This window comes from Geotrypetes seraphini, chromosome 10 (genome assembly GCF_902459505.1).
Source record: "Geotrypetes seraphini chromosome 10, aGeoSer1.1, whole genome shotgun sequence".
NCBI classification, from domain to species: domain Eukaryota; kingdom Metazoa; phylum Chordata; class Amphibia; order Gymnophiona; family Dermophiidae; genus Geotrypetes; species Geotrypetes seraphini.
Genome location: NC_047093.1, coordinates 129,590,898 through 129,613,563, shown reverse-complemented (window position 1 = coordinate 129,613,563; position 22,666 = coordinate 129,590,898). Strand labels below are relative to the sequence as shown.

Here is a 22,666-nt window from a genome sequence, read left to right as displayed (position 1 = left end):
CCCAAGGGAAGGGCATGAGTGGGTCATTGGCGTTCCCAATATTTTAGCATACATTTTATAAGATACTTCCATTTAGGCATGCAACTGCAGCATTTAGGTGTGCCCATTAATACCATAGTCATGGCATGTGGTTGTATCTAAAGTTGGGTGCCTACATGTCAACTAGGTCTATCACTAGGTGTAATCATCGATTCTACCCCGAGCATGAGATATCATGTGCCGAAGTTGATTGGGGTGATATTTTTTTGAAATGCAAAATCATTCAATGCGATTATTGTAATAGCTTATTTGGGGGGACATCTAGAAAAGCAGTGAAAATCACTCTAAATTGCACAAAATGCTATGGCGTGCGTTTTGTATTGACTATCTAAATTTGGTCATCTCTCTTCAACTTTGATAAAACTACGCTGGTTGAATAATGATAAGGTTCCTTTGGTAATCGCCTGAAGCCTACATTTATATCAGCCTTCCAGACCTCTACCAAATCTTTTGGTTGTCCTTCATTTTGTGTTGTACACCTTGAAGACGATCAAAATTCTATTTTTTTTATGCTGCAGACCCAAAAATCTGAATATGTTGCCTACTACTTTAAGATCTATTAAGAATATAAAAATGTTTAAGAAGACCTGTTCTGTTTGAATGGGCTTTTGATATCAGTGGTTAAAGAACTAGTATAAACAAGTCTTAATTTGATTAATGATTTTAATTGTTGATATATGTCTTATGTTATACAGATAGGCCATGATTCTATAAATGGTACATAACTCCTAGGTACCGTTGAGTGCAATTGTCAATCATCCACTGGGCGCCGTCTTTAGAATCACACCTAGTGGTGCCTAAGTGGTCTTAGGCACCAGTAGGTTTTGAAAGGTTGGGCGCATTCCCATTTAGGCCAGTTAGGCATCTACTGGCACTTAAGTCAAACCACACCTAAAATTTACCCTGAATCTTTCCCAACTGTGCCTACTTGGTGGTAGGTGCCTCAGAGTAGACGCCTCCTTGAATTGATAGGAGGCTACCAGCTAATTAATTTTTAATGGTTTTTAAATTGCTTTTAATGGTGCTTTCAATAAATGGCGCTGATTAAGTCAATTAAGAAAATTAACTTAGGCATAATCGGGGCCATATTATATACGTTTGATTTCTGATCCACTAAGAACGATAAATTTAATCTAATCTTCTATTTGTGCGTCACACATACCTATATAGGCTCAAGGTGACATAAAGAGTAGAAGAGGGTCGGGCGGAGGAAGAGAGGAAGGAAAGGCAAGAGGTGGAAAAGGAAGTAGGGAGGGAAGGCAGAAGGCATGTTTAGGCCGACGTTTAGTAGGTAGTGGTCTGTCCATGGAACTGGAGTCCATTTGATGTTGGTGGTAAGATTAGCGGGGGCAGATGCAAGTATGTCAAGGGTATGTCCTTTTTCATGAGTGGGACCTGAGGGTATCGCAGTCGTCAAGCAGTGTTTTGAGTTTGGAGACATCTCGGTAGATTCGAGAGGGAGGTTGATATCTCCGAGGATGAGCAGTTTGGTGTGTTGGCATGCCAGGTTCGTTATTATTGCTATCATTTTGGAGCTTGGATGCTTGGTTGAGAGTTGGGGGGGTCTGTAGATCAGTAGGATTCCAGTGTTGTTATATGGAATATACATTTTTGAATATAAATTACTTTACATTACATTATGATTTATATTCCACCACTACCCCAAAGAGCTCAAAGAGGATCACAAAGAAAAACAGTGACTAGTGTCAAACCCAGTTAAACAATCGTAATATTACATTACATTACATTAGAGATTTCTATTCCGCCATTACGAATAATTTGTCTACAACAAAACACCTAAAGAGTTCTTAAATAAATGTTTTTCTAATAATCTCCTAAATGTCATGTAATTGCCTTCAGCCCTTATAAGAAAATGAACCTTATTCCAAATTGTAGGTGCATGATTTAAAAAAAGATCTAAACCAATGACTAAACCGTTTAATCCGTTTAGGAATTGGAAAATTAATAATAAACAAATATCAAGACTGATGGCCTGTTCTCCCTTATTGTAAAGAGATTAAATCCAGTAAATACAAAGAAAACAGCCCATATAGAATTTTAAAAATATTGTACACGTTTTAAAGGTAATTCAGGCAGTAATGGGAAGCTAATGCAATAATTTCATTTAAGGGGTAATCCTGTCAAATTTACATAAAGAAAATAGCAACCTTATTGTGAAATTTTGAATGGTCTGATATCTTTTAAAAAGATATTTAGGTCAACCTAAGCCAGTGGCATAGTGAGGTAGGTTGGCCCCCACCGCTTCAGCGCCCCGCCCCCTGTGTACCGCTTGAAATGTTCACCAGCATGAGCAGTGTCTCCTCCTCGGCTCTCTTCTGACATCACGTCCTGGTCCCGCCAGAAATAATTACAATGACATCACTTGTCTATTCTAATTCTCAAATACAGAATATTTGACATAGCCGTCAGGAGCAAATAGTAAACAAATAACAAATAAAACAACAATTAAAACACTTAAAAATATTAATAGCATTAATTACTAGGAAAACACAAGCTTACATCCAAATCATAAAAACTGTAAGATACATCAATACAATAATGGCAGACTTCAAATAAAATAAAATATTAACTTATAACCAATAAATAAATTAGCATAAGATAAATAAATACATAATAGAAAGTAACATGTAATAAAAATAACCTTATGCAGACATATCGGAACAGTACTTGCTCAAATACAAACTCAATAAACCATAAAATACTGACAAGTCAAAAAAGAACCAATTGTCTGATATCTCTCACGGATAAGACAGCAGGTTTCAAACACCCAAACACCCTCCACTTTCTGGTGTCTACTGGGGTATGAATGTCATTATTCACCCAAATACAAAATGTGGTGTTCAAAATATATTAACAAAATAAAAAAACACCCAGAAAAAATAGCACGCACAAAGTACTACCTTTTAACGAAGGAGATGGGCCTCGGAGACCTATATTCAGGCAGTTGACTGCTGATGTTTGTTGCAGGTTAATAGCTCAATCATCGGCCCAAACTCCTGATAATACTCAATTTAATTTTTTTTAATTAAAAATTTTTATTGTTTTTTTTTTTTAATCATGTTTTATTGTTGTACAATCAGCAAACACACAGAACAAAGCAACAGCACAACAGGGTCGAGAAAACCAAAGTACAACAAGACAAGTTTTGGAAATAGACCCCCTTCTCCCACTCTGCCCACTCCCGATTGCATACACTCCACTCATACTGGAATCTCAACCCCCATACCCCACCCCATCTCCCAAAAGAAAACAAGCAGACCAGAAGAACTGCTGAGCAAGCTGTATTCATATGCATGCCACTCAGCAAGCACCGAACGGAGACATCCCCAACCCTGACCATCCTCCCACGGAAACCACCCCCACCCTCCCCAGCTGACAAACATAAAAATTTTTAAAAATAATTTTAGTGTTTTTTACTTTTTTTAATATTTTTAAATCTTCAAGAGCATGTAATTTCTTTGCACAATGCTTATAACTATAAGAAGATAGTGCCCATAATGCAAAAAAACACTTATCTTTGTAAACGCCGCTGAATGTAAACGGCACTGCTTAGTGAAACCCGACGAGGCCTCCGTTTCACCCGACTAGGCTTCGTCAGGGGATAATATTCAGCAGTATAGAGCACAACTTGATACGTGATTCAAAATGGCCAATGACCCAATTGTCTGATATCTCTCATGGATAAGACAGAAGGTTTCAAACACCCAAACACCCTCCACCTTCCGGTGTTTACTGGGATATGAATATCATCACCAACTTGTTGTCATTCCCATTTTTTTTTTTTAAATTTAAGATACTTGCTGACTAAAATCTATATTTAGACTGCTATAGACATACTGTACGTAGATTTCACCCGACGGACGGGAGACCAGCCGTTTCGCCAATGCTTGCTTCGTCAGGGGTTGAAAAAAGCTAGAGCAGTAAGGAAGTTCTTTAACATTATTCAACAGAAAATGCCAAAAATCAATTGACTGCCGTTTCTTCTCATGGCTCCCGTCAAAAAGGTTTTTTTTTTAACTTGTCTCGGTATTTTATGATTATAAAAATAACCTTAACAACTGGATTCATACCATGTTAATATTTTTAGGTGATTGCGTTTTAACAGTTGTATTTTGTTGTTTGTTTATTTATTTATTTTAAAAACTTTTTTTGTTTTTTAATATCGTTTACAAAAAACCCAAAATGGTTTACATCAATTGTAACATAGTAACATAGTAGATGACGGCAGATAAAGACCCGAATGGTCCATCCAGTCTGCCCAACCTGATTCAATTAAAAAAAATTTTTTTTTAAAGTTTTTCTTCTTAGCTATTTCTGGGCAAGAATCCAAAGCTTTACCCTGTACTGTGCTTGGGTTCCAACTGCCAAAATCTCTGTTAAGACTTACTCCAGCCCATCTACACCCTCCCAGCCATTGAAGCCCTCCCCAGCCCATCCTCCACCAAACGGCCATACACAGACACAAACCGTGCAAGTCTGCCCAGTGACTGGCCTAGTTCAATATTTAATATTATTTTCTGATTCTAAATCTTCTGTGTTCATCCCACGCTTCTTTGAACTCAGTCACAGTTTTCCTCTCCACCACCTCTCTCGGGAGCGCATTCCAGGCATCCACCACCCTCTCCGTAAAGTAGAATTTCCTAACATTGCCCCTGAATCTACCACCCCTCAACCTCAAATTATGTCCTCTGGTTTTACCATTTTCCTTTCTCTGGAAAAAAAAACCACACAAACCATGTCATAAAATCTACATAATTAAACAAGATTACAATAGCAAACATGGTTAAGCAGATTCTTCTCTTCAAATGCTAATAAATCACAAAAATGCAGTAACAAACGGCTGAGAATATTTGCCCCTAATGCAGCCCCTACATGGGTGAGACTGGCCGTGTCAGACATTCTGTGTGGTCATTTGTGGTGGTTAATGAAGCTGTTTTTGGATTTCTTTTTTACCTTCTGCTCTGCTCCTTTGCATGTCATTGTACAAACCTACACATGTAAGCTCTGCCAATTAATATAATCATTTTATTTTTAAACACCGCCATACCAAAAAGGTTCAAAGCAGTTCACAACAGGAAAAGTTGATGCAGTGCAAATAAAATAACATACAGATAAAACAAGCAAATATTATTAAAATACATCAATTAAAAAATGAGATAAGTTTAAAACAGAATGCATTAAGATATCAACCTATCAAACAGATGTGTCTTTAACAGTTTTATAAAATCAAGCCTCTTGCATAGTATTTCCGAGTCACATATTCAATTTGGCAGCCTGAAATGAGAAAGTTCTCTCAAAGAACTTCTTATAATGGCAAGATTTTTGGGTTCTTTATGGGGTAATTCGATAGTGGGTTGTCCTAGGGGTATAATTTTTGGTAAAGCATCAGCTTGTGGGGGTTTTGGCCAACTAAAATGTCTTTTATTTCAGAAAGCCTGTATGATTAGACATAAATGTATTATGCAATTTGGGTTGCAGAAAGAATCTCCAAGTTTTTGGCATTGGAGGAACCGATTACATCGCTTATTTTTATTTGAGAGTTGGGAGGTTCGAGGTTCGCCTAAAAAACTCATCTTTTTATGGACGTTTGGGATCCTTATATTCAGAATCGTTCACCAAAAATACGAAGTTTGGTTATCAATGATTTATTATGAAAATTAGGTTTACTAGTTACATTCCAGTTATTTATTTTAATTCTTTATTTTTGTCAACTTTCATCCAGGGTGAGGGATTTCATTTAGGGGAAGATAGTGGGTAGGGGATGGAATTAAGGGGGGTGTAGCTAAGCCTGAATTAATTCATATGGAAATTAAATTTGAAAGAAGGATTTAAATTTGTCTGAAATATTATTGCAATTCTTGTTGTATTGAATGTATTTTTGTATGATCCTATTGTACTGATTATTTGATTCTTTCAATAAAAATTGTTATACATAATGGGAAAATTTTATAGAGGGATAGTTGAACAAGTTTATCCTACGTGGTAATCTTGTTGGAGTGACTAAGAGAAAAGTGAGGAGCAAGGTAGCCAGGTAATATCCCGAAAACTGCTTTATAACAAATACAAGAGAACTTAAACAGGTCTCTGGACTCTACTGGCAACCAGTGAATTAAGTACTGAGGCCACAATAATTTAGGTTTTTTTTGCACGTGGAAAGAAACAACAGGTATTGGGGAGAATAACTCTCTAATACCTCATGCAAAGCCCGAGGAGAAATGAGCACTTGGAGCTTATATAAAACTTGACAATGATTTTTTTTTTTTTTTCTCTCCTTTGTAAAATGGGGAATTTACAGTCTGGATGAGATTCAGTAAATGGCACCCAAAATAGAGAATGACATGGGGACAAATTTTTCCCTGCCCCCAGGAACTGACCCCCTCTAATACGAAACCGCGCTAGCATTTTTTCAGCACAGAGAGCCGCGATGAATGGCCCGCGCTGCTCCCGACGCTCCTTGAGTTCCTAAGAGCATCGGGAGCAGCGCGGGCCAGTCAGCGCGGCTCTCTGTGCTAAAACCCGCTAGCGCGGTTTTGTAGAAGAGGGGGTTAATTTCCCTGTCCTGTCCCCACAAGTTTTGTCGCTGTCGCTGTCTCTGCCACATTCCTGTAAACTCAACCTTAACCACACAAATCTTGAACACTTATGATTTTAACATGTTTGAGGCTTGTGCAGATGAGGGCAGAGCTTACAGGAATGGGGTAGGGGCAGGAAAAGAACTCGAAGGGCAGGGAAAATGAGTTCCCTCGGGGACGGTGAAAAATTAGATTTTTTTTTTTAAATACAGGAAACACTGCATTCCAGACCTCCCAGGACCTTACCTGTTGGTCTAGTGGGCTGTCGGGGCAGGAGCAATCGTCCTACGCTCCTGCCCCATGCAGATCACTGAGACAAAAAGGCTGCGGGGAATTCCCGTCATAGTCTCCAGAGACTAGGAGAACACCCCGCAGCCATTTTGTCTCGGTGATCTGCACAGGGCAGGAACGTAGGAAGATCGCTCCTGCCCCGAAAGCCCGCTAGATCACCAGGTAATCTAATCTAATCTAATCCTTAGGTTTGTATACCGCATCATCTCCATGTTCGTAGAGCTCGACGCGGTTTACAGTAGGAGAAATAGGAAGGAACTACAACAGAGGGTTAGAGGTAGAAGGTCCAAGATGCCGGGGGATGGGGGGAAGGCGGGGATGGGTCAGAGCCGGCCAAAAAGTTATTCGCGAATTTTCAACATTCGCGGGCCGACTCTGCCACTAAACCCTGCGAATATCGAGGGAGAAGTGCATTGTTTCAGGATTTTTGGCTTTTCTATGTTATGCATATACGTGCGACTTGATCGTATCATGTCTTAGTTACCATTTGTGTATCTTCTTTTTAGTATGAAATCGATAAAACTTTTAAACTAAAAAAGATTACTTATGCAGATAGAAGCCAACTTTTCACAAAGATTGTGGGGGGGAGGGGGTGCTAAATCCAGTGGAAAATGTCCTTCCCTGGATGCAGTCGAAGGGTTTGCTCCAGCACCCACAGAACAGCTCCTATGTTTATGCACAAGGATTATTATAAAAAAGGATTCTGGCAGTATTCATGTGTGTGTATGACTTTGCTCAGGAAAGAAAACCTCCTGTGTGTGTGTGTGGGGGGGGGGGGGGGTGTTTTGGGTCTGTTTTTCTAGCCCGCAGTCTGTTCTTCAGCATTGATTGGCTAAGAGTCTGGCCGGGCTCCAGAACAGAGCCTCTATATATTCCTGAAAAGAGGAGAGCCGATCCTCAGTGGATCCTGCACGCACGGTCAAACTTCATTCGAGAGCGGAGACAAAGCCAAACGCCAAAATGTGCAAAGGATTGGCTGCTTTACCCCATACGTGCCTGGAGCGGTAAGGGGAACTCTTCTTTCTTGTCAGCGAAGGTGATGAGAGGGTGCATGCCAGTCTGTGGACACGTTTACCAGCAGTCGGGGGGCTCTTTTCAGCTCTTCTCCAAATGCAGAAGTTTAGATTTCCAGAGTGTATCTTAGCCGAAAGGAATGCGTTGCAAGCAACATAATGAAAGCTCCTAATTTAAACATAAGAAACTTGGACGCACGCTTAGGATTGACCAATACATTATACATTTGGTTACATTAGCATGATACAAGAATTCTTAAGAGAGCTCATTTGTTCACCAAAAAAACCCCCCTAAATGAGTAGCCCAGAGTAGGCAAAACAACTAATATAAAAGCAAAATTCTTCACTCACTGTATCACAAACTGGGTAAAATATTAAATAGGACAGAATAGTTTACTGCATGGAATTTCTGTTGTCATTTTTGCCTTATGGTTTGACTTGATTTGATTTCTTATATACCGCTATACCGCGAGGTTCAAAGCGGTTTACAATGAAGCTAGATTAAAGATACTTTAAAATAAAATAAATGAAAATGGTACTTTGGATTTCCCTAGCTTGTCCCGAAGGCTCACAATCTAGCTAATGGTGTCCAGTAAATTTTATTTTGGGGTTTTATATCTCTTATTGGAAGATCCTCTGTCGGGGAAAAGAGCACTAACGCCCTGCAAGTCCCTTTGGGCTCCTTTTTACAAAGGGTGCGCTAGCGTTTGTTTTTTTTAGCGCACGCAAAACTGCACGACAGACGAAAATACTAACGCAAGCTCTATGGAGGCGTTGGCGTCTCGCCGGCGCAGCACTGATCACGCGCTTAAAAAAAGCAAGCTCGCCTTAGTAAAAGGAGCCCTTTGAAGTTTGAAGAAAGCATTGCTTTTTTTTAGGGGGGAAAGCTGCAATGTCATTTTCTGCAACTTCCGGACGGGTACCCCCCACCCACCCCCTCGAAATTTGTACAAATCTATACTCTGCAGAAAAATGCTGCCACCTTCCCATTGGCCAAATTTAAAATTGGTTGAAACGCCCCCTTCAAATTATGCTCATCTATTTTTTCCTTCGCTTGGGCCTTTTAATCCTTCCAGAATCTATATGAAATTAAATCATTTAGTAAAGAGTGTTTTAGAACTGTACAGAGGGTTCATAGACAACGGCGCGCCTGGACAATTGAGTGCAGCGCGGAGGCGCGCGCCGCACAAAATTACTGTTTTTAGGGGCTCCAACGAGGAATTTTGTTGGGGAACCCCCCCCCCACTTTACTTAATAGACATCGCGCCGGCGTTATGGGGGGTTTGGAGGTTGTAACCCTCCACATTTTACTGTAAACTTAACTTTTTCCCTAAAAACAGGGAAAATTTGAAGTTTTCAGTAAAATGTGGGGGGTTACAACCCCCCAAACCCCCCACAACGCCCCCACAACGTGGCGCGATCTCTATTAAGTAAAGTGGATGGGGGTTCCCCCCACGCCCCCCGGTCGGAGCCCTAAAAACAGTAATTTGGAGCGGCGCGCGCCTCCGCGCTGCGCTCAATTGTCTGGGCGCGCCTTTGTCCCGGCGCGCTTTTGACCTGACACCACTTGCAAGCACTTGCTCAGAACTTAAATTTGGCCATAAGTGTACAAAAATGTTCAAATTCTTTTGAAAGCAAAGTATTCCAAAGTATTGTATATTATCACATGGAGGTTACGTGGTAATTTGTGAGGAACATAAATCGTCTTAACTTCCCCCTCTTTTACGAACGCATAACGTGGGTTTTAACGCCGGCGGCAGCGGTAACTGCTCCGACCCTCATAGGAATTCTAAGCATGAGTCTATAACAGGTAAATTATAAAATTGTTCTCAGCGCCAACTTTTTCCACGGTGGAATTTTGGATGCCATTTACCAACCCCCCCCCCCTCTTCCACGAAACCGCGCTAGCGGTTTTTAGCACAGAGAGCTGCGCTGAATGGCCCGCGCTGCTCCTGATGCTCATAGAAATTTTATGAGCGTTGGGAGCGGTGCGGGCCATTTGGCGTGGCTCTTTGCGCGCTCTCTTCACTAAGAACCGCTACTGCGGTTTTGAGGAAGAGGGAGTAAATCCAGCCTGTTGTGCTCAGCATCTGTATTACAGTGGAGTCTGGCTCTTTATTAGTTACAGGGCAGAGCATGGCAACTCTGCGGTCATTTGTGGTGCTTCATAGATGACTTTGCAGAAGCCACAGGAGTCCGCAGCCCTAGAATGAGTGGCTCTGCCTAGTAATACTTGGAGCATTAAGAATATCTAGAGCAGGTGAAGAACATTCTAGATCAGGCGTCTCAAAGTCCCTACTTGAGGGCCACAATCCAGTCGGGTTTTCAGGATTTCCCCAATGAATATGCATGAGATCTATGTGCATGCACTGCTTTCAATGCATATTCATTGGGGAAATCCTGAAAACCCGACTGGATTCCAGCCCTCAAGGACTGGAGTTGCCCACCCCTGCTCTAGATCTAACCAATATCAGGGGTCCCCAAAGTCCCTCCTTGAGGGCCAAATCCAGTCGGGTTTTCAGGATTTCCCCAATGAATATGCATGAGATCTATGTGCATGCACTGCTTTCAATGCGTATTCATTGGGGAAATCCTGAAAATCCGACTGGATTCCAGCCCTCAAGGACTGGAGTTGCCCACCCCTGCTCTAGATCTAACCAATATCAGGGGTCCCCAAAGTCCCTCCTTGAGGGCCAAATCCAGTCGGGTTTTCAGGATTTCCCCAATGAATATGCATGAGATCTATGTGCATGCACTGCTTTCAATGCATATTCATTGGGGAAATCCTGAAAACCCGACTAGATTGCGGCCCTCGAGGACCGGAGTCGCCCACCCCTGGCCTAAATGTATGATTTTTTTTAGCATTAAATTTTAGTTGCCAAACTCTAGACCAGCTATTCCAAAGTTCCTCCTCGAGGGCTGGAATCCAGTCGGGTTTTCAGGATTTCCCCAATGAATTGCATTGAAAGCAGCGCATGCACATAGATCTCATGCATATTCATTGGGGAAATCCCGAAAACCCGACTGGATTCGGCCCTCAAGGAGGGACTTTTGGGACCCCTGATCTAGGTTCTTCATATTGGTTGGATCTAGAGCAGGGGTGGGCAGCTCCAGTCCTCGAGGGCCGCAATCCAGTTGGGTTTTCAGGATTTCCCCAATGAATATGCATTAAAAGCAATGCATGCACATAGATCTCATATTCATTGGAGAAATCCTGAAAACCCGATTGGATTGCGGCCCTCGAGGAGGGATTTTGACACCCCCGCCATAGAGTAATACACTCACCCCCTCATTTCATAATTTGGTGATTAAATTGAAGTCCTATCTATGCACTCAAATTTATAGAATGCTAGAACTTACGTGGGTAAGTGGATACCATGCATGCGTAAATACTAGTTGTGTGTTGGATACTATCCTATCGGATGCCAGTTTACTAAACTGTGGCAAAAAATGGCCTTGGAGTCCCCTTATGCAGGTCTTTTCTGTGTTATAATGCCACTTTTTGTCGTGGCCCCAAAATGGCCGAATTTTGCCATTTTCGGATTTAATGTTTATACGCTGTTGGTAATAATGCACCGTACATAACGGAAAGGATGTGTACTCTATGCAATATTGCGTACAAAACCTAGACACACTTCGATCATTCCTTATTCATATTTAAAGGACCATCAGAGGTGAGATGAAAGCAATGAATTTGCGGCTTCACCAGAAATTCTTCATCAGTCCCATACTCAAATTCACATCACTCTTATTTTTTTTTTTGTTGCTTATCCAATTTCCTAATACACTTCTCCCTCCCCATTCACGGTTTCCCTACTTGCGATTTCACATAATCGCGATTTTTTTGGGGGGGGAGGAGGGAAACCCCCTCCCATATTTTTGTCTCCCCCCCCCCCCCCCGGCATCCTGGCCTTACCTGGTGGTCTCACTGGTTTTCGGGGCAGGAGCGATCTTCCTACACTCCTGCCCCGTGCAGATAGCCATTAGGAAATGGCTGTGGGGAGTTCCCGTAGTCTCTCGAGAAGATCGCTCCTGCCCCAAAAACCAGCTAGACCACCAGGTAAGGCCGGGGTGCCAGGGGAAGGCGGAAGGGAGGCGGGGGTGGGTCAGAGCCGGATATTAGCGGTTTTTCACCATTCGCAGTCCGGCTCTTCCCCTATCCCCTGCGAATAATGAGGGAGAAGTGTAATCATTTAGTGATAATATAATTTTGCATTTGTATCCTCCAAATTATAATTAATGACTCGGGCCCAATTCTGTAACCAGCGCCTAAAGTTAAGTAACTATTTCAGAGGCGCCCAACTAGATAGGCAACTATCTAAATTGAAGAATAAGCTCGATTAAGCTTTTTAATCAGCACTGATTGAAACATAGGCGCCTATCAAGAAAGTGCAATTCTGTAACCAGATGCCTCCTAAAATGTAGGCGGCCTTCAAAAACATAGGCGTTATGCATGTTAGGCGTGGGCGTTGTTACATGTTTGGCGCTGCTCTTAAGCGTGCTTAAGTTGTTACATGTTAGGCTCTGCTCTTAAGCGTGCTTAAGTTGTTACATGTTAGGCGCTGCTCTTAAGCGTGCTTAAGTTGTTACATGTTAGGCGCTGCTCTTAAGCGTGCTTAAGTTGTTACATGTTAGGCGCTGCTCTTAAGCGTGCTTAAGTTGTTACATGTTAGGCGCTGCTCTTAAGTGTGCTTAAGTTGTTACATGTTAGGCGCTGCTCTTAAGCGTGCTTAAGTGCTCACATTGGCACCTAACTTTTAGTTGTGCCTAGAGCTGGCCTATTTCTTGGGCGCCTCCAAAATAGAATTTGCCCTCCAATTTTACTTGAATCGCACTGAACAGGGCCTAATTAGGCACCTAACTTTTGGGCGCTTCTCATAGAAATTGCCCTTCAGTCTTATTTAGCACATTAAGGAGAGCCAAACACTTACCTTGATTGTACTGGGGGTAATCAAGCCAACACTAAACTAAACTAAACCTTAGGTTTGTATACCGCACCTTCTCCGCAATCGTGGAGCTCGGCACGGTTTACAGGGCTGAGATAGAAAGGAACTCCAATGGAGGGTTATTGGATTAAGTGTAAAAAAGAAATAGAGGGTTTTAGGGTGCCAGAGAGGGGGGAAGTGTTACATTTTTGAGAAAAGCCAAGTTTTCAGATGTTTACGGAAGAGTGGAGGGAGTTCGAATTTCATAGTTGGGATGTAAGGTTGTTCCAGAGCTCAGTGATTCTAAAGGGGAGGGATGTCCCTAGTTTTCCAGCATGGGATATACCTTTTATAGAAGGGAAGGATAGTTTTAATTTTAGGGAGGATCTGGTGGAATTAGGATTTGAGGAATTCCAAGATAGTGGAATAACGGGAGGAAGGATGCTGTGTAGGATCTTGAAAGTTAGGCAGGCACATTTGAAGTGGACCCTGGAGATTACTGGAAGCCCGTGAAGCTTGGACAGGAGTGGTGAGACAAGGTCAAATTTATTTTTTTCAAAAATAAGCTTAGCCGCGGCATTCTGAATCTGCTGGAGTCTATGGAGGCTTTTCTTAGTTAGGCTTAAGTAGATAGAGTTGCAATAGTCTAATCTGGAGAGGATGATGCATTGTACAAGGACGGCAAAGTGTTTTTGATGGAAACAGGATCTCACAAATTCATGTTTCGCCCACACCAGGCTGTTAAGAACGAATGTGTTTTGGGAGAGCGTCAAAAAGGGGAATTGCCTGGTGTGTGTGAAACATGAATTTGTGTCGGCTTGATTACACCCCAATACAATCAAGGCAAACTCTACACCTCAATTTTGAAATTTTGTTCTGTTCAACCTTTATTAATAATAAATCTGAGGACAAGTCCTCAGAGTGGTAGACTTCAGAGGATGGTGGTAAACGGTACCCCATCCAAAATGTCAGGCGTGATCAGTGGAGTTCCGCAAGGGTCGGTCTTGGGCCCGATTCTATTCAACTTATTCATAAGAGATATGACCCAAGGACTTAGAGGAAGGGTATCACTGTTCGCCGCCGCTGCCAAACTTTGCAACATAGTAGGTAAAAACACCTTGCCAGATAATATGACACAGGATCTACTGCTGCTGGAACGGTGGTCAGCAACATGGCAGCTAGGCTTCAATGCTAAAAAGTGTAAGGTAATGCACCTGGGAAAGAGAAACCCGCACAGAACTCACATACTAAATGGTGAGACCTTGGCCAGGACCATGACGGAACGTGATCTAGGGGTGATCATTAGTGATGACATGAAGGTTGCAAATCAAGTGGAGAAGGCTTCCTCCAGGGCAAGGCAAATGATGGGTTGCATCCGTAGAGGTTTTGTCAGCAGGAGACCTGAAGTCATGATGCCGCTATACAGGTCCATGGTGAGGCCTCATTTGGAATACTGTGTTCAATTCTGGAGACCACACTACCGGAAAGATGTGCTGAGAATCGAGTCAGTTCAACGTATGGCCACTAGAATGGTCTTGGGGCTCAAGGATCTCATGTATGAAGAAAGACTGAATAAACTACGGCTGTACTCACTTGAGGAACGAAGAGAGAGGGGAGACATGATTGAAACGTTTAAGTACATCACGGGTCGTATCGAGTCAGAAGAAGATATCTTCTACCTCAAGGGACCCTCGACCACCAGGGGACATTCGCTGAAAATCAGGGGAGGGAAGTTCCATAGCGACTACAGAAAATACTTCTTCACTGAAAGAGTAGTAGATCATTGGAACAAACTCCCACTGCAGGTGATTGAGGCCAACAGCGTGTCAGACTTTAAGAGAAAATGGGATATTCACATGGGATCCCTAAGGGAGTAAAATCAGGGGGGCGGGTATTTGGAATGGGCAGACTTGGTGGGCTATAGCCCTTTTCTGCCATCTTTTTCTATGTTTCTATGTTTCTATCGTGATCAGGTAATGACACTAGAAATTTGATACCATTTAAAAGCTTGCAAACATATTCTAGCCATGCGTTTTGCATTAGCATACCAATATGTTTTGAAGACATGACTTTGTAACATCTGGGATATCTTGACATGCAGCCTGATTTTGTATAGGACATCTAGATCAGAAAACAGATGTTTAGGTCTATACATGAAAAACTGTTATAGCATTTTGAAAAAGGCTCATTGAACACAGATGGGTTGATGTTCACAGCGATTTAAGCAGGAGATGCTCCTGCCTGCTTAAATCGCTCAGGGCTACCAACTACCAATATTCCAATACCAATAGGGCTACCAACTACCAATAGCTTAAAAGCTGTCCTAAAGTCAAGTGCTTAGCTATGGGGGTTCCCAGCCCCTAAGATCCCCTTCTTACCCTACCAAGGCTATTTGGGGGGGGGGAGGTAAGAGAGGGATCAGAGAGGTTGGGAAACTTTAAAAGGTATGTTGGTCCCAGCTGATATTCAGTTGGGCCCACATAATAGTTGCATTCAAGGACCGTTCATGGGTCTGAAGCACTCTGCTGAGTTTGTCAACTAACTGATTCTATGGACCGAATATGTGTGAGGGTCTGCTGAAAAGTTCTCAGTCCAACCAACAAAGTTGGGGTAGTCTCCATCGAGGGCTATGCACTTAGTCCAGTAATTTTCCACGTTTTTCCCTCCGTATTTTTCCAACAGAATGAAAAAGTGGAAAATCACTAGATTAAGTGGACAGCCCTGGATGGAGAGTGTCCCAACTTTGTTGGTTGGGCCGAGAACATTCCAGCAGCCCTCGTAGGTAGTCTGTATCTGGATGTGACCAATTATGGCATAGTCCCTGATTCTGGCTGCTACCCACAAATTTGCGGAGAACCTGGGTCCTCGTGTTTTTTTGAGGAAGCATGAAACGTGAATTTGTAAAAAATCACCCATTTATGATCACCATAAATGAAGAAAAGAGACTTCAAATTCAACTTGTTTTTACAAGCTTGTTGCTACTTGATTGTCTGTCTGAATGAATACAGTGAAACTTCTGGAAAAAAGAGAGCTTCAAGAATTGCTACGAGTTCCAAGTGGTTGATATGAAGAGTTGTTTAGTACTTTGACCGCATCCCTTGAAAACGATGATTTATTGAGATGGGCTCCTCACCCTTGATTTGAAGCATCTATAGCTGGGACTAACTAATGTTGCCATGGTGCAAAGGGAATACCAACTGTCGGAATGGCTTTGTGTGTCCATCGCCATAATACGAGGTACAGCAGAGAGGATGGGAAAACTATTGATGAAAGAGTGATGATCCCATTGGAAACTGAGTTCCATTACTTGCATCTCATTTTTAGATGGGCTAAGGAAACAACTTGGACCATCTGTAAGTGTGCTCTGGCTGTGACCCTGGGCACTGACTGTATCGCGCAAACAAAAGCCATAAGCATCTGAATTCAGTCCAAGACGGCGTCAATAAATTAAGTGACGTTGGCTAGATATACCCCTTCTTTTACTAAGGTGCGCTATTGCGCGCTACGCACGCGCTAAATCCTAACACATGCATGTTATCCTATGGCCGCGTTAGCGGTTAGCGCATGTGTTGATTTAGTGCACGCTAAACGCGTGCTAAAACGCTTAGCGCCCCTTAGTAAATGAGGGCCTTAGGGTTGATTTACTTTAAGGTTTGTACTGTGGCCTAATAAAGTCCCAAGTAATAGGACTACACTTCCCCCTCCCCATTCGCGGTTTCCGCACTCGCGATTTCACAAAATCGTGATTTTTTTGAAGGGGGGGGAAAACAAACCCATATTTTTGCCTTCCCCCCGGCATCCCGGCCTTACCTGGTAGTCTAGCGGGCTTTCGGGGCAGGAGCGATCTTCCTACGCTCCTGCCCCGTGTAGATCGCCAATAGGAAATGGCTGTGGGGAGTCCCCGTCATTGTCTCTAGAGGCTACGGCAACTCACCGCAGCCATTTCCTATTGGCGATCCGTACGGGGCAGGAGCGTAGGAAGATCGCTCCTGCCCCGAAAGCCCGCTAGACCACCAGGTAAGGCCGGGATGCCGGGGGGAAGGAGGGAGGTGAGAGTGCGTCAGAGGTGGATATTCGTGGTATTTCCCTATTCGCGGTCTGGCTCTGCCTTTATACCCCGCGAATAACAAGGGAGATGTGTACAGTTGGAAGAGAACATGGCAGCCTGATTATGGTCCTCTCTTAAGGTGCGCTAACCGATTAGAACGCACTAAACGTTAATGCATGCATGTTAGTCTATGGATGTATTAGCGTTTAGCACACATGCTAATTGGTTTTCGCACCTCAGTAAAAGAGGGGGTATGGGCAGGGAATAAATTTATGTATTTAAGATGATAAAGAAAGAAATTCAAATAATATGTACAAGTTTTTAATGATGTAATCTTGTGTACTTGATGTAAGATGGAAAAATAAAGAATTTGGAAAAAACAAAACAAAACAATAGGAGGAAATATTTTTTCGCCCAGAGAATAGTTAAGCTCTGCAACACGTTGCCAGAGGATGTGGTAAGAGCGGATAGCGTAGCTGGTTTTAAGAAAGGTTTGGACAAGTTCCTGGAGGAAAAGTCCATAGTCTGTTATTGAGAAAGACACGGGGGAAGCCACTACTTGCCCTGGATCGGTAGCATGGAATACAAGTGGATCAATTTTTCGCTGCGTCAAAAATTACAAAGACTACGGGACATTCGATGAAGTTACACGGAAATGCTTTTAAAACCAATAGGAGGAAATTTTTTTTCACTCAGAATAGTTAAGCTCTGGAACACGTTGCCAGAGGATGTCGTAAGAGCGGATAGCATAGCAGGTTTTAAGAAAGGTTTGGACAAGTTCCTGGAGGAAAAGTCCATAGTCTGTTATTGAGAAAGCTCGGTAGCATGGAATGTTGCTACTCCTTGGGTTTTGGCCAGGTACTAGTGACCTGGATTGGCCACTGTGAGAACGGGCTACTGGGCTTGACCCAGTATGGCTATTCTTATGTTCTTATGTTATGCCTCTCTTGGCAGAATTACATTGGCTACCTATTGAGCAGCATATTTTTTTTAAATTGCTGTCTTATATAATGCTGTACAGTTTGAGCGTCCTTTACTTTATTTTATCTGTTGAAGAAATATAATCCAAATAGGCATTTTAGGGCAGCTTCACAAGAAAGGTCAAATTGCATTCTACAAGGACCTAAAATGTGGAACAAGTCGCTTTTCGAGCTCCGTCAAATATACTTTTATGAAAAATTTAAGGGAAATCTTTGAAGGCTTGGTTTTTTAGAAAACGTTTTTATTGAGATGAGTTAATTAGATGGAAATAAGAAAGTAGTAGGGATATATTATGTATGTTATTTTAATTCTGATTCACTTCAGGCATTTAAGTCAGCTGAAACATCCAAATTATGTAGTTAATCAAAGTGAAGGTAAGCAGCCATCACCAAGAGGCATTTTAAAAATAGTCTGGGGGTCGACGACAGGTCAAAAAGGAGAACTTTGTACTAGAAATGATTGGATTGTACTGTAGGGTGAACCTGAAGTACTGTTTGTAACATGCATGTATTGGAATACGTGTATATGCGTCCTTGAAATCCAGAGCAGAGGAAGGATGGGTGGGGGGGAGGGGATAGTTATCATTCCGAGCTCTTTCTTGAGGACGTTAACAGTTGGAGTCTCTGAGATCTAGAGCAAGGTGCTTTTTCAGAAGAGGAAGTACAATGAGTAGTAACCTTAATTCCTCTCCTGTGGTGAAACAGGTTCTTTGACTTTGGCATGAAGGAACAAGTAGACTTCTTAGAAGACACTGAAATAGTCTGAGGGCACTTGGGTCCATGATAAAGATAAATCTATGGCAGCGTCTCTCAAACTGTGTGCCACGGCACAGTGATTGCCCCAAAGTGATTCCAGGTGTGCCATGAACGATTCCAGATTTTTACTTTATTTTTAAAAATTCCCTTCATAAGTATACACTAGAAGAGATGACATGTACACAAGAATCTGTCAAAGTTATGAGCGTCTGAGTGCATGAAGATACAATTGCTCAGACAAGCTTCATTCTTTGAAGTGATTGGTCCTTGAAAACTAATGGCAAATAATTTTATCCTAACTTGAGCAACAAAGCAATCGAGGCGTTGTTACCGTTTGGATCTTCTTATATTTGCAAACATGGATTTTTAGCTGACAGAAATTAAATCGAAAAAAAGAGCATGTCAACTGTCGAGCGTGTTTGCTTGTCAACTATCGAGCCGCCTTTTGAGTTAATTTGCACTCAAAAACAAGTACATTCATCTCATTGATTAGCAATTCTATTCTATCTACTTTAGTTTCACCGTTGTTACAATTGCCCACTCATAGCTTAATGAACTTTAACTAAATAACTCTCAAATTTATTTTTTTGTTGGTTTTGAAATTTTATAATTTCAGTTATAATGTGTCGTGAAAACATTTGCTATGTTTAGTGTGCCAGAGCTAAAAAAAAGTTTGAGAGACGCTAACTAGGGGATGGCTGATGAATCTTAGATTGTATCCAACTTTGATAGAAAGGACTCGTGTATCTGATCTGATCTGCTAGACCAGAAGTAAAAATTGAACCCAACACCTCACAGACAGGATAGGATATATATTCTTCAAGAACTGGAGGCTTATCACAGTCAGACAGAAGGCTGTTGCTTTGATTGAGCAGGAACATCGTGTCTAGCCTCAGGCCTCTTTGTCTTGGATTTAAGGCAACAGGTCTTTGATCATATTGAGGTTGGGGGATTTTTGTAGTAAAACCTCTTGTGATAATAGTAGCCATGTCAGTTTTGGTTGAAACAAGTACACCGAGTAGAGGAAGTCAATGCAGAAGTTGAACTGTGGAGAGATGCTAAAGTACGGTAAATGAGACAAAAAGGTAAATAGTAGAGAGGATCAGTCTTCCAAATTAATTAATGGCTAATTTATTAATACTAGGGAGAAATTAAGCAGTGCTAAAATTTAGTATACTTTGCTGCACTGGAAATAATTGGCATTTGCAGCTCATTAGCTAGAGAAACTGGGCCTCTTCTCCCTTGAACAGAGGAGACCGAGAGGGGACATGATCGAAACATTCAAGATAATGAAGGGAATAGACTTAGTAGAGAAAGAGAGATTGTTCACCCTCTCCAAGGTAGAGAGAACGAGAGGGCACTCCTCTAAAGTTGAAAGGGGATAGATTCCGTACAAACGTAAGGAAGTTCTTCTTCACCCAGAGAGTGGTAGAAATCTGGAATGCTCTTCTGGAGGCTGTTATAGGGGAAAACACCCTCCAGGGATTCAAGACAAAGTAGATAAAGACAGACTGTTCACCCTCTCCAAAGTAGGGAGAACGAGAGGGCACTCCTCTAAAGTTGAAAGGGGATAGATTCCGTACAAACGTAAGGAATTTCTTCTTCACCCAGAGAGTGGTAGAAATCTGGAACGCTCTTCTGGAGGCTGTTATAGGGGAAAACACCCTCCAGAGATTCAAGAAAAGGTTAGATAAGTTCTTACTGGAACAGAACATACGCAGGTAAGGCTAAACTCAAATAGGGCACTGGTCTTTGACCTAAGAGTCGCCACATGAGCAGACTGCTGGGCACGATGGACCACTGGTTTGACCCGGCAGCGGCAATTCTTATGTTCTTATGACCATGCCTATTGTGTTTACTTCCTTTACTTATCAGCACTATTTGATCTGCTGCCATTCATGCTATGCTGCTTCATAATGTTTTGCAAAAAAGAAAAGCACAGACGTGAAGCAACAAAATGGGAGAGAAAGAAAAAGATTATAGGATGAGGAGGTTGAAAGAGGGCGAGGAAGAAAAAATAGGGGGAGAGAGGGGAAGGGGTGCAAAGGGATTCATATGGATTTTTTTGTATGCTAAAAACATTATCCGCATTGGGAGATGTATTAGTACATCAAACTTATGGACTAAACCCAAAGTAAACCATTGCTTATTACATCAATTCCATGGGGGGAGTGGGGAGGGAGAAGGACAGAAAATACACATCTACATTAGGGAATGTGAAAAGACATAAAAGTCCACTTTTGGTTATTCAACTGATATACAATGGAATAAAACATTTCTCTTGTGACTAACTCGCAAAGCTCCAAACACGATTGCAAAACTTGTAGCCCCGTCATGGACGCTACTGGAATCTGATTTCTTCAGCTGTTATCCTGAGCCAGGGCAATGTAGCCCATACTTGTTTTCATCAAGTTTTCCATAGTAAAGCATCAATTTGTCTGTAAAACCATGTTTGATCAGCAGCATTTATCTTTTCTGTGAAGGTGAGGGTCTCAATCACTGCACAAGAGTAGAATCCATTGACCAGGTTGACATATGCAACCCTTTTCTATAAATGACACCTAAAATATAGGCGTCGAGGAATGTGGTGCCTAGTGCATATCAATCTTAAGATAGGCGCTGTTTATAGAGAATCGCGCCTAGCGATGCTTAACTTTAGGCACTCCCTATTTATGCCAGGGTTTTCTTGGCTTAAGTACCAGCGCCTTACTCTGAAACAAACTCCTATATTCCAAAACATCCACAATCTGCTCCCTAACCACACCTACTTTAAGCCAGTTGTGAGGTGCTAATTGCTTGTCATCAACATTAATTACGCTTTTTAAGTAATTAAGTTAGGTGCCTAGGTTGACTAGGCACGCCAATCTAAATTCTTAACAATAGAATCTAGGCCATAGGTTCCAGAAGCAGATGTGGTCTGTGACCCTGCATAAGAGTAATGGGTTATCTTCCACTAATGCTACCATTCCACCTCCATACAGCAGGGGCTGCTAGCCCAAGACTGAGTGGACTACATGTCCCAGTCAGCACTGGGCTTTACAGCTTTACCTTAACAAGGTAACCTTGCTGAGTCAGGGGGTGGGACTCAACAGAGAGGTGTTTTATCTGCCCCAGAGGAGAATGATTTGGGAAGGTCCCAGAGTGAGAGGATCCCGAAGAGAGAAACCTTCCCTAGCCATGGCTGCATTCAAGCCCTGGGGAGGACTGGAGTGAGAAAACTAGCTGAGAACCCATATAGGAAAACACTAATCCAAAACCTCTGTAAACTGTAACATAGTAAAATAGTAACATAGTAGATGATTGCAGATAAAGACCCGAATGGTCATCCAGTCTGCCCAACCTGATTCAATTTAAATTTTTTTTATTTTTTTTCTTCTTAGCTATTTCTGGGCAAGAATCCAAAGCTTTACCCGGTACTGTGCTTGGGTTCCAACTGCCGAAATCTCTGTTAAGACTTACTCCAGCCCATCCAAACCCTCCCAGCCATTGAAGCCCTCCCCTGAAGGAACCATACAGTTTAGGGGGTGAAGAACTTAAGTGCACGACAGAAGAGTGGGACTTAGGTGTGATTGTAGGTGATCTTAAGGTGGCCAAACAGGTTGAAAAGGTGACGGTGAAAAACTAGAAGGATGCTAGGGTACATAGGAAGAGGTATGACTAGTAGGAAAAAGGAGGTATTGATATCCCTGTATAAGACTCTGGTGAGACCTCATTTACAATATTGTGTACAATTCTGGAGGCCACACCTTCAGAAAGATATAAAAAGGTGGAGTCGGTCCAGAGGAAGGCTACTAAAATCATATGTGGTCTTTGTAATAAGGCGTGCTGGGACAAAGATCTCAATTGGTATACTTTAGAGGAAAGGCAGGAGAGGGGGGAGATATAAGAACATAAACATAAGAACATAAGAAGTTGCCTCCACCGGGATCAGACCAGAGGTCCATCGCACCCAGCGGTCCGCACCCGCGGCGGCCCATCAGGTTCATGACCTGTCAAGTGTTCCCTGCCCTAAAAAAACCTA

At 42.2% G+C, this 22,666-nt stretch overlaps 1 protein-coding gene across 1 annotated transcript in view; it reads left to right on the top strand.

Moving 5' to 3' along the window:
• The first annotated feature begins 7,777 nt into the window (after nucleotides 1-7,777).
• RGS5 (regulator of G protein signaling 5) overlaps nucleotides 7,778-22,666 on the top strand; it is a 72,784-nt gene continuing 57,895 nt past the window's right edge. Inside the window, exon 1 of the mRNA XM_033961860.1 lies at nucleotides 7,778-7,927. Within this exon, the coding sequence (XP_033817751.1) occupies nucleotides 7,884-7,927 (44 nt within the window). The 5' untranslated portion in view covers nucleotides 7,778-7,883. The remainder of the gene's footprint in view (nucleotides 7,928-22,666) is intronic.